General features: G+C 35.2%; 1 protein-coding gene across 1 annotated transcript; it reads right to left on the bottom strand.

Annotated features, from left to right (window-relative positions):
- Window positions 1-11,931: 11,931 nt before the first annotated feature.
- LOC132016491 (olfactory receptor 51F1-like) lies at window positions 11,932-12,903 on the bottom strand. The gene has a single exon (XM_059397788.1). The coding sequence runs from the start codon at window positions 12,901-12,903 to the stop codon at window positions 11,932-11,934; it is 972 nt and encodes a 323-aa protein (XP_059253771.1).
- Window positions 12,904-13,206: the final 303 nt, after the last annotated feature.

Genomic DNA, 13,206 nt, shown 5'->3' with positions numbered 1-13,206 from the left:
GATGAGTAGGAATAAGCCCCAGGAAATAATTTTGCCTTGCAATTTTAGAATTATTAAACTCATATTGTAAGTGAAAATTTACTTTAACTTAGCAGAGAAGCATCTTTTTTCAGGGTATCCTAAGAATCCACCATAGATAATGCCAGTTCATCCTGTCTCATGACATATGTTTACTAGAGGGAACTGAGGGAAGAGGCTTCAGTGCCAGGGATCTGAAGCTTGGTACTCTTCTTAATTTGTAAACTAAAATACTGCCTTGTTTACCATTATGGAACCTGCCCATGTCAATGAGAGAAATGATAATCTTCTTTTATAGCATGTATGCCCTGGTCTTTAATCTGACTTTTGTTTTCTTATAGAATTATTTGGATATATATTATGTGAATAATAAGAAGATGTTCCATACAATTATCTAAGTGTTTTACATAGCTTACTTCATTTGAACCTTGGACAAACCTAAGGAGAAGTATTTTTATTTGTTAGATGCAGAAGGTGAAGTTCAGAAGTTTGGATTAATAGCTGAAGGTCATAAAATATGAAAGAATTGATGTTGGCAATCAGAGAAAAGACTTTAGAACCTTTATTATTAACAACTGCACTGCACTTTTCAGTGATAATAATAATGATACAATTCTAGTTCAATAATAATATTATACCCTATCAATTAATAAGGCAAATGTGTTAGAGATATCTATGTTTGCAAATCTCTCAATTATTTAATGTTTCTATGGTTCAGAGTCAAAACAATTTTATGTCAGACTACATATGTATTGTATGATATGTAAATAAACTAATGAGACTTAATTTTAGCAAATTGTAAGTTCTTAAGCATATTATCAGAGGCTATAATTTAAGTTAATCCGTTTCATGTTATAATTTAAATTAATCCATGGTGGAGTGCCTGGGTGGCTCAGTTGGTTAAATGTCCAACTCTTGGTTTCAGCTCAGGTCATGATCTCAGGGTCGTGTGATCAAGCCCTGCATCCAGCTCTGGGCTCAGCATGGAGTTTCTCTCTCCCTCTACCCTCCACATTCATGCTCTCTCTTTCTTTCTAAAATAAATAAACACATCTTAAAAAAAAAAAAGGACTAGGATATCCATTGTTCCTTTAGTAGCCATCCCTGATAATTTCTATTAAATTCTATAAATTCTATTATGCTTATTTAAATACAATTTTATGATCTAATTGATTTCATAACTTACTTATGGATATAGATAAAAACTAGTTTGATTATTTCAATGAACAAAATGTCTATTTCTCCATTTTAATTCCATAGGCATTCTATAAACAATGTTTTTATTCATTTATTTTCTTAATTTAGCATACTTTCCTTTATCCTAGGCTAAATCCCCTATATATTAGATCCACGTATTTAATTCTTATTTTTCTGCTTAAATATCTCAGCGTCAACTGGAGCACAACATGATTGCTTCTGAATTAGTCCTCAGAGATCCCACAACTTATATGTTCTGTTTTCCTCATTTTGATAGTAACTCTGTACATCTGAAAATCTGTGGTGACTTGATGTATCAGGTTGCCTGATCCAGAAATCTGAATGTACTTCCACATCCCATTTGTTGATCATTCATTTCTGTTTGTACTGCCACTGTTCATAATTCATACAGCATATTTCTCTCAGAATTTTCTAAGATTTAAATAGGCTTCCATTTTTTTTAAAAATAGGCTTCCATTTTTAAAGTAACTCTAGCTAGTATTACCTGAGACAGTTTCTCCTAATTTTCTGTTACATTTTCCAAAAAGCTAAAAGATAGAAGGAACAGACCAAAGAAGTACTAATGTTAAAACTAATAGCCTACATCAAAGATATCTGGAGGGTGATTAACTCCTAACTAAGGAATATGGAGATCAACTGAGTCAAAATATACGACAGCACTTGAGCAATCAAGAAGGTAAAACAACTCTATTCTTTCAAGAAGGAGAATTGAAAGTCCTATTTTCTAGATTACTAGTCATTTCATATAAAAAAAGGTCTAGAATTATATCCTGCTGCTGAGGAAAATCAGTTACCATCACATGATGGTCTGTCAAAATGATGAATAACAACACAATCTTTCTAGAAAGCAAAATGCTATTCCCATGATTGAAAATGTCATGGGTTCAATTAATTACTTTATTTATCCCTTCACAGAGAACAATTTGAGAGAGTCCTTTATTATATCTTTCTAAACTTAGGAACATCTGTGGTATGTTACAAAGTTAACCACCTACATGGAGGGGAAACAGTTGCTGCACCCTCTGAACATGCTGACCTGGGAGACACTTCCATTTCCATGTCTGGGGCCTGGGATGAAATATGCACTAGGTGAAAGATCAGAGGACCAGTGAAAGGATAGCCCTAGTATTCTTGGTGAGAAGAAGAATTAATATTGAGCCAGGGTCTTTGCCACATATCTCTACCTGTTATTGCTTTAATTGAATAGCACCATTAGTAGGCTTCTAACTTTTTGGTAAGAAGGCTTTAGTACAGAGTGAAAGTTCCCTTAGACAGACATAATAGGACCAGTGTGTGAAGCCAGGTCTGTCTGACTCTCTAGGTATGCTCATTTCACTGTACCACATTGCTCCTGGTGTTCAGAAAAAATTAAAAAAGAAACAAATCAGATTGCTGCAGTCTTAAGAAACTGAATGGAATAAGAGTGCTGCAGTAAGTGTAAACCCAATTAGAAATATAAGTAAAACAATAGAGAGGATGTACCAGTGATTTGGGGTTTTGGTCATTATATGTGTCAGGAAATACAGACATAGAAGAAGCACAATTTTTCTATGATTAGCTAAACAAATGAGAACACAGTGTCTTTACAGAATTTGGAATTTCTGATTATGGGTCAGGTTCTTGGAAATGAACCATACAGTGGAGAATAAGTATAATCAGTGGCTCTGATCAGAGACTGGAGATGGGGAGAGTAGGTAGGGAGAATCTTACCTTTCAAGATGTGGAGAATAGAGAGGATACAAATAAGATGTTGAAGGGGTAAAGCCAGATACTAAGTGAATTATTGTCTTTAACTTCACTTCCAAGAAATTCTTCCTTGTGTTTATCTAAGCTAAATTACTCATGATGGATTAGAATTTTATCATCAGATGCATTTTATTATAGACACAATCAAGGACTGGTTCTGATCTGAGCAGCTGCTTGACTGGCCTTTATAGACAGGGAGGAGAACTTCTTTTACCCTTATTTAAAGTGGACTATATGAAGGTCACCTACTTACCTCTATGGAAAATTTTTATAAAGAACGGTGATGGTGTAGTCATTTACCCATTTGGGATAAATACACCCTTGGGGAATTTCAGTGCCATTCTATTATGCTTCAACTCTCTGGTGCCAGGAAATGTCAAGGTGGAGAATTAAAAAAAAAAAAAATGTTGACATGGTAACTCTGTGTTTATGTGTTTTAATTAAAAATGAAATTGAGGGGTGCCTGGGTGGCTCAGTGGGTTAAAGCCTCTGCCTTCAGCTCAGATCATGATCCCAGGGTCCTGGGATCGAGCCCAGCTCAGGTCATGATCCCAGGGTCCTGGGATTGAGCCCCGAATCGGGCGGTCTGCTCAGCAGGGAGCCTGCTTCCTCCTCTCTCTCTGCCTGCCTTTCCACCTACTTGTGATATCTCTCTCTGTCAAATGAATGAATAAAATCTTAAAAAAAAAAAAGAAATTGAATCATTACTTTGAACATGGATACAACATTTAAGAGGAGGAGCCAATATTCTTGATTTTTATTCTATGTGTTTCTTGTAAATAATCTATTATACAGATTTTTTTGCACAATGAAATGAAATAAATACTTTGAAAGTATCTCAGGTAGTAACATAGTGCCAAGTACTCAGAACATATGAATGAAATATTTGTTAAAATGAGCAAATATTTGTTAAACTGATTCCTACAATTCAGAAGCAAACAGTAAAATAAAATAACAAAGCCAAGGGGTTCCATGAAGATTACCCTTTTAGTAGAAGGAAGATTTGTCAGCATAGCCCATCAGATTGAAGCAACTCCAGTTGAGGAAAAGAAGGAGATTGGCTCTTCTTCAGGGACTATGTTAATTAATGTCTGTTTTCCAAGTAATTTCAGGTATACTATCTTATTTGGTCTTAGTTGTTCAGGCTAAAACAAATATTTTCAATTTACCTGACATATACTGATAATCAAAGTACTTGACACAAAATCAGTGGTCAATAGTGTTTGTCAAATTAATTTATCCCTTACTCTTTCATATCTATTTCACAGTCTAGAAAAAAGAATCATAAATAAGCAAAATAGAAGCCATTTTATTAAACTCTAGTTTAGTTGATGATTAGGCTAATTAGCTAATAAAGTTGGTTGAATATAGGAGTCATAAAAGTAATTTTAACCTACATCGAACATTTTATTTTAACCTGACACTTATGTGTATAATTTATTCATCATTGTTTTATGTGGAGTTAGGACCTTTCAATGTAGTTCTGCAAATTGCAATTTTATATTATCTTTCTAAACTGTATTTTTTTTTCTAAAGATTTTATTTATTTATTTGACAGACAGAAATCAAAGTAGGCAGAGAAGCAGGCGGGGTGGTGGGGGGGAGGTGGGGAGGCAGGCTCCCTGCTGAGCAGAGAGCCCGATGCGGGGCTTGATCCTAGGACCCCAGGATCATGACCTGAGCCGAAGGCAGAGGCTTTAATCCACTGAGCCACTCAGGCACCCCTGTAAACTGTATCCTTAATACACTGTATAAAATTTCCATTATAATAACTATGATGGTGAAGGAAAAACAAGTAGCCCACAGGGCACTTGTTAAGGGGAAATGAAGACTTGCTAATTGGAGAAAGAGCTGAGTGTTCAACTGGCTGCTAGCATCAGTCAATATGTTTTACAGAGGGAATATATATTACTGTGAAATTTAGCAAGTTTATTCAGTAGAACTTTCGTGGAAATTTTTTTTGAACCATTTTATTGAGGTTTGATTGACATATAAAAAGATATATATATTTAATATTTATAATTTGATGGATTTGGGAGTAAGCATACAACCATGAAACCATCATCATCATAAAGGCCATATAAATATGTGTCAACTCCAACGTTTTCTCCCACCCTCTTTAGTATTATTATGTGTGTGTATGTGGTAAAGCACTTATCATAATACCTCCCCTCCTAGCAAATTTTAAGTATACAATACAGTATTATTATATATAGGTTAACAGGTATGTGAAAAGATGCTCAACATTAATAATCATCAAGGAAATGGAAATCAAAATCACAGTGAGATATCACTTCACACTTATTAGGATGCCTACTTTAGGGAAAAAAAAACAGCAGCAAAAAACAAAAGATAACAAATGTTGGTCATTTTGTGGAGAAAAGGGAACACTGGTACACCATTGGTGGGAATTTAAATTGGTACATTGTAGAAAACAGTACGGCGATTTCTCAAAAAAATTTAAAAAAGAACTAGCATATGATCCAGCAATTTCATTTCTGAGTATTTATCCAAACGAATTGAAATCAGTATCTCAAAGTGAAACTTGCTCCTAAAAATCTACTACTTGCTTCTCTCAAATCCTTGAGCCATTTGCCTGCCATCTTTGATGAGTTTTTTTCCCTGCTTTTCCACTTTTTGAAAAATGTACAAAAAAATTATTAAAACAAAGATTTCTGTGAATAGCTATGATAGAGCAAATCTCACTTTGAGGTCTACTGCCCTGCTACCCAGGGTTAGAACATAATGTTTTCTTGGCTGGTGGAATTTAGGTACAACTTGAACAACAAGAGAAGCTATTGCAGATTATTTTAAGCAATGTTGTGATTCTATTATAAGATCAATCTGACTTTTGCATAGGAGGTAAATTAGAATGCAAGAGAGATTGAAGGTAAGGATACCTGGTAGCGTGTGCCTATAGTACAGGCAGATTCTGAAAGTACAGAATAGTGGAGTTGGAAATGAAGAAGTTATAGTAAGTGCAGCATCAGAGAAGTTGCATTGTGTTATATGTTACCAGTTTCAGTGTGGAAAGACAAGTTGTCAGGGGTTGGAGGAGGTTGGTGGTGTTTTTTCAAAGTAAAACTCTTAATCACTTTACGTTCTTCATTATAAAGGATAATTCCATTCATCCATAGAAGGAACAGATTGTAAAAGAAACACAATAAATTTGTCTTTGGAGTTGCTGAATTTGAGGTACTGGTGGGATTTATGGATTATTTTGATAGGAAGATATGGTTATAAATGTTTCATGATAGTATATGCTCATGTCTTATCTATTTTTAGACCTAGTAGTTCTTGATAAATATTTGCTGAATGAATAATGAAACAAATTATAATTTTGGGGAAATTGGTTTTGTATAATGGACTTCTTTTCTGTTTACTTAATATAACATAGAGCAATGAGTACAAAAATACAGAGTTAAGTTGCTATGGACATTTTGTAGTTTTTGCATATTTTCTTCAATTCTCATAAACTGTCCCAGACTAAGAATTATGTTTTCTTAAGGCTTAATGGTGTATAGCATTATTTGTTATTAGTAGCAAAGAATTAGCATTATATTGAATTCATGAAATAGTAATTGTCAGAATAAGTAATTCTTTAATATAGTAAACATGAAAATTTCATGGAGAATCTTAATGTAGACATGAGGAACATTTTACTGTTTCTGTGTCTAATGAAGTAGATTTTTAATCTTGATTATTTTTTAATCACTTCTTCAAAATACCTGAATCTGTCTCTGCTCGCCTGCAGGAAAGATATGACATGCTAATATATGTGTTTACATTTTATAAATTTACATAACTGTCTTGTTATTTATCTAATCAGTGATTTTGTATTCCTTGTACTTTTGCCTTGATGAGTTTTGCTAAAGGGAAATTTTCAAATTGAAAATATTTTTCTATTTAGTCAATCATTTATTTATTAGGATACTGGTCATTGTGTTAAAGATATTTGTCATTAATCAAATGTTCTTAATACACTCTTTTGGATAAGGAGTGGATACATGAGTGGTGTTGGATGGTTCTTTGGTAAAATATTTCCCCTTTCCTGATAGACCCAAACATAGAAGTGAGCTCAATATACTAGTCTTGTACACATGAACTTGATTGAGCAATACCAGAAACTTAGATACTGGCCCAAGAAGGGTCAATCAGATATTTTTCTCATGAGAATTTTTTATCTTTATATTTTTATTTTTTATTTTTAAAGATTTTATTTATTTGACATAGAGAGAGAGAGAGAGTGAGAGATGGAACACAAGCAGGGGGAGTGGGAGAGGGAGAAGTGGGCTTCCTGCTGAGCAGAGAGCCCAATGTGGAACTTGATCCCATAACCCTGGGATCATGACCTGAGCTGAAGACAGACATTTAATGACTGAACCACCCAGACACCCCTATATTTTTATTTTTTAGAGAGAGAGTGCACACAAATAGGGGTGAGTAAGAGGCAGAGGGATAGAGAGAGAATTTTAAGCACCTCTGTGCCCAGCACAGGGCCTGATGTGGGGTTTGATCTTAGGACCATGAGATCATGACCTGAGTTGAAATCAAGAGTAAGATGCTTAACTGACTGAGCTACCCAGTCCTCTCTCATGAGAATTCTTAACACTGTTTTTCAAAATAATTTATATGATAGAAAAGCTACAAAAACAATACTTTCATATCCTTCACCTTGATACTCCATTTCTTGAGTATTTAAAACCTTAAGGGAAGCCCATGAACCTGAGGACATGGCAGGCTGTTGAGCTTCTCCTGAGCATCCCAGAGCTGCTCTGGCTTCTCTGTCACAAGGTTAGGTTGTTTGGTTCCTCCTTGTTCTGCCTACATACTTTCCTCTTAATTTGATAGATATGCTTATTATTAAATGTGCCCTTCACATGTCTCATTATCTCTTGGTCCCAGTTTGGAGCTCTTAATCCATCATCATATTCCACAGAGGTCACATTTCCATGAGCTGTTTTCAGCCAGTAACTGAATATGGCAGGGAAACTAAGGCAGGCCCATTCCTAGAAGATACAGAATTCCTCTAACAGATGATGTTGACTTGGGGATACCCAATGACCTTGACTAATTCTGTTTAGAATTGCCTGATAGTCTCAGATAATTCTTCTACCAGAAATTTTTTTTATCTTTCTCCTCAACTCAAGGTGAATCTTACCTCAAAATATGACAGTTCTTCCCATCTCCTTTTTATCCATTCTTGCCTCCTTTTTATAATGTTACCTAGCCCCTCATTAGCTATTTGTCTGTTTTGCCCCCAGAGATGTCATGCTCTATTAAACATCTCCACAACTGCTTGCACTTTTTTTTTTTTTTAAGATTTATTTATTTATTTATTTGGCAGAGAGAGAGAGAGAGAGATCACAAGTAGGCAGAGAGGCAGGCAGAGGGAGAGGGGGAAGCAGGCTCCCTGCTGAGCAGAGAGCCTGATGATGTGTGTCTTGATCCCAGAACCCTGAGATCATGACCTGAGCTGAAGTCAGAGGCGTAACCCACTGAGCCACCCACGCGCCCCAGCTGCTTGCACTTTAAGCTCTCTTGCTTGCTTTTGGACCTTGTCAGTTCTTATAATAACTGCTACCCTCTGGTTTTTGGTGATTACCTAGACTCTGTTTTGTTCAGACCTTATTATATATAGGGTTATTAATAAGCCTGGCTCAGTGACTGCATCTCATATTATCCCTGGTCAGCAGAGAAGAACCTCTTCTCAGTGATGCCGATATCATTTTTGCAGCTGATTCCTAATGTACTCAGTGGATGCTGTGTCCTCTAGGCTTCTCCTGGAACACAATCTAGGGTAGGTCTTCTGAACTTGTATAATCTATTCATCCCAGTGTGCTCACTTCCCTTAGCCACTTTATTTTATTGGTTAAAAATTGTTCATAAAAGAAGCAGAATCATGAATACAATGTGTATTAAAAGAAAATGTGGAATGAATGTAATATTTTAGGGTGGGAAGAAGCATGATTCAATTTGAAATTAATCTGTTGCATTCAACAAATGGTAAGAACACAAGTCTACTTGGAACACATGGATAATGAAGTAGATAAGCAAGCATTAAGGTTGACAGAACTTGATCCATCCTTCTGAAGGAAACATTTTGAATCAATTTTTTCCATAATTGATCAGATGAAAGCTTATTGGATGGATCAATTGAAGAGAGAAAAATTGGCAAGAAACACAACAGCTGTACATGAAAGAAAGAATCAGGACATATACAGTGTATGGAAAAACATAATGGAAATAATCAAATGCCTTCACATGCACAGAACTGTATTTTTTCCTGTCTTTACAGTTTCTTTTATTTCTACATGTAACCAATAGGCAGATCTTCAAGACTCTCTTATGAGTACCTTTTTAAAAAGAGATTTTTTTATTTATTTGAGTGGGGGTGGGGAGATACAGAGAGAAAGAGAGGAAGAAAAAAAAAAAAAAGCCCAAGCAGTGTAGGTGCTGAGCCTGAGGTGGGTCTTGATCTCATGACCCTCAGCTGAAACCAAGAGTTGGATGCTCACTCAACTGTGCCACCAAGACCCCTCATACTATGAGAATCTTCTTAATGGTTCCCTCTTGAACTACTGAACTTTATTAGAATGTTAATTTAATAAATTTACCCCAAGCCCACTCTATACACTAAGCCATGCAATTCCCATTAATGAATTATACTAAGTATCATGTATAGGTAATATCCTAGACATTTTGTAAATCAATAGTACAACTCAAACTAAGTAAGGTCATCCAAGATTTTGCTTGCAGCATATAAAGTCTTCAAAATACATTAAAAAAAATATTCCCTTTTGCCATTACCATGTTCTCTTGCAATTTCAGGTAGGTCTCCAGAGATAGTCTTTTCTTGGGTAGGCTATTAGGAGTAAGCTTTGTAATATTATAGCCCTTTGAGCCTCTCAATATATAAGTCCCTCAACTTTAATATTCTCATGTGTTCTCTCTCTCTGAAGCTCTATGCAGCTAACAGGCATGTAGAATTACCAAAACAAAAGTCCCCTTTTGTTTCCTGAAAGAAACACACCCAAATTTCTAAACCAAATCTACAAATCAATTCCTTTATACAACAGTATTGTTCAAGCAAAAGATGTTCTTTAAGCAGCTAATACAAATCTTACCATCTAAATTCACTTAAAAGAATCTGATGGATAGAGAAAAGTGAAGAAAAAAGGAAGTAAAGTTTTAGGTTTTTATATTCTTCAGTGCTATATCCAGATCAGACCTGTGAATTTAAAACTCAGGAGAGTATTCTTTCACGAAGAGTAAAATGGTGACAGAGTACTTCTCACATTGTTCGACAGACTTGCTTCCAAAATACACTTTTCTCTATTTACCTTTGGAAACATTTTCAACTTAGATGGCAACACAACAGGTATCATTTTGCATTATCAACTTTCACAAGATTTAGTACATTACTTTAATTACTTTATATTTTTTTGTCTATGTTACTGCTTCACACACTAGACTTTAGGCTTCTTGAGTGCAGGGAATATGTTTCTTCCAACTTTTAATTTCTATTGCTTCTTACAAAGCCAAGCATAAAGTTGGCTCCCAATCACTGGTATGCTGGTAAACTGAATCTCTGAAAAATAAAAAGTCCTTATTTGTAGTATTTGTCAGTTCCTAGGTATAAATGATGATTTGAAACTGCCAATATGACATTGTTGGATACAAGAGTTGAGATGAGTTGCACAATATGGCCGCTTGCAAGCTGATGTGTGCTGGCTCCAGCACATTGCTTCCTCCAGTGTTTGTGGGATACATAAAACATCCCTCCTATTTGTTACTTTTCCAACTTCAATTAAATTGTTGTGACACACATCAGGTTTCCACCTCCACTTTCCTCTGCATTTTTCTACCATTTTATACAACTGAGTTTTAAGTTTCTGCATGTCCCCTAAATTGATATGTTTACCAAAAAATCTTTTTGTATGTAAGAACCATATCTTAGGTATGGCTGCATATAACCACTTATAGGCTGAGCATCATGAATTATTTACCTTTCATTCTTTGTTTGGTTAATATAGCTATAGTAGCTCCTTTGTGTCACTTGTGAAGCCTCTGAAATTTTATGGAAAATATGAACGTGCTTATATGTGGTTTTTCTGTGGAGAAGGGTTCATAGATTTCATTAGATTCCATAGGGATAATTATGCTTTAAAAAAGGTTAAGAAACCCTGCCTCAAACTTTATCCAGTTCTCTAAAGTTCCCATTTCCTATAATGAATTAGCAAATGCCCTTAATTCTTGAAGCTGGGTTACTAACTGTCCAGTACTAGATACCGATCTATGGCTTACATGGCATGACATATCTATTCCTATCTTTTGGACTATTAATTGTAAGTGAAGAAAACAAGCTAAAGTATACTCTAGGAAAAACAACACAACTTTTCTAAAGGTATAATGCATGAACTAGAAGACTCAGTTCTTACTTTTGATCTTGTAATATTTTTCCTAGATGCTTTTGGCAGAGTATTAAGACACTAGTGAATACTGTGACATCTAACATGCAGAGAGTCTAGATTCAAATCTCAACCCTGAGCCATGTTAGTTGTCTGGTTGATGGCTTACATGTCTTTAGACCTCAGTTTCTTCATCTCTAAAATGTAACTAATATTATTATATATTTCACTGAGCTGTTTGAAGAATAAATGGAATATGTCTTAAAAGCTGTTAGTAGAACACATAATATAAAGTAGACACTAAATGTTAATTTCTTTGAGTATTTTCATTATTTCATTTTTAATGTTTCCATGTTTCCCTTATTTGACTATAAAATTCTTGGGGTGTAGCATATTTTATGACTGAAGACACAAAAATGATCTCCAAATATGTGTTGAATAAAGGAATAAAATGACAAAAAAATATATCTGATAGACAGTAACCTACCAGAGTTGCCTTTTACAGTCAAAGTCACTTTTTTAGGTTTTTCTTAAGCAGTTATCTCTGTTTATTTTGTAAGGAGAAGACTGCGTATATAGCCTTGCGAATCTGTTTTGTTTTTACACTATAGATGATTGGGTTGAGCACTGGAGGCAAAAGCAGATAGATATTTGCCATCATCGAATGGACAACTTTGGGGGCTGATGGACCATAACGATGCACCAAGGACAGGCTCATCATGGGGATATAGAAAACAGCCACTGCTCCAATGTGGGAGACACAGGTGTTAAAAACCTTATGTCGTTCTTTAGGGGAGGCAATACTGAAAACAGAGTAAATGATCAAGATATAAGACAGGACAATGCATGGTGTATCTACTCCTGTAGTCAGGATGAGATCAATTAATCCACAGATGCTGTTGGCCCGAGTATCTGAACATGCTAATTTAATCACATCTGGGTGGTAGCAGTAGGAGTGGGAAAGGACATTAGCTTTACAGAAATTAAGGGGCTTAAGGAGCAAGAGTAGTGGTACTATTAATACTACAGTGCGTATTATCATTAACAGGCCCATCTGAATGATTCTAGAATTAGTGAGAATGGTAGCATATCTCAGAGGATCACAGATGGCTGCATAGCGGTCAAAGGCCATAGCCACCAGTACCCCAGATTCTATGAAGGTAAATCCATGTAGAAAAAACATCTGGATAATGCAGGTATTTAGACTGATTTCAACTGTATCAAACCAGAGGATACCTAATGTTGTTGACATTGTAGAAACAGTCAAGCCCAAGTCAGCAGCTGAAAGCATGGAGAGGAAATAGTACATGGGCTCATGGAGACTCTGCCGGGTAATGATGACAAATAGGATCATGCTGTTCCCAGAGAAGGCAATGGCATAGAGACAACAAAAAGGGATAGAGATCCACACATGGACAGACTCTAGGCCAGGAATTCCAGTCAGCAAGAAGTTTGGAAATTTAGATGTCAGGTTGCTTAAGATCTCCATGTTTTTCTGGATTTGTAGCATTTGTCCTCACAATTATCATATCCTATAGAAATAACAAATTACATTGTCACACAAAAATATTTAGATAAATTTTCTTTTGGTTAGGAGAGCTGTCTAGGTCATGGATTAGTACTTTATCATTGAGAAACTCTAAATTAAACTATTTTAATTATAAATTATATGTATATAATACTCAATATATATAAATATTTTTACTCTTAAATTCAAGGAAAATATGTCTAAATAATCTTATACATTTTGATGATAATTATTTCCTATATTGATAGAATTTTAAGTGTCATTAGATCATAAGATTTTTATGAA

The sequence above is a fragment of the Mustela nigripes genome, chromosome 1 (genome assembly GCF_022355385.1).
Source record: "Mustela nigripes isolate SB6536 chromosome 1, MUSNIG.SB6536, whole genome shotgun sequence".
NCBI lineage: Eukaryota > Metazoa > Chordata > Mammalia > Carnivora > Mustelidae > Mustela > Mustela nigripes.
The sequence above is the reverse complement of the archived record's forward strand: the minus strand, read 5'-3'. Positions and strand labels throughout refer to the sequence as shown.

Excerpts from the sequence above, each read along its gene's own strand:
- LOC132016491 (XM_059397788.1), bottom strand. The coding sequence starts at position 12,903 with ATGCTACAAATCCAGAAAAACATGGAGATCTTAAGCAACCTGACATCT.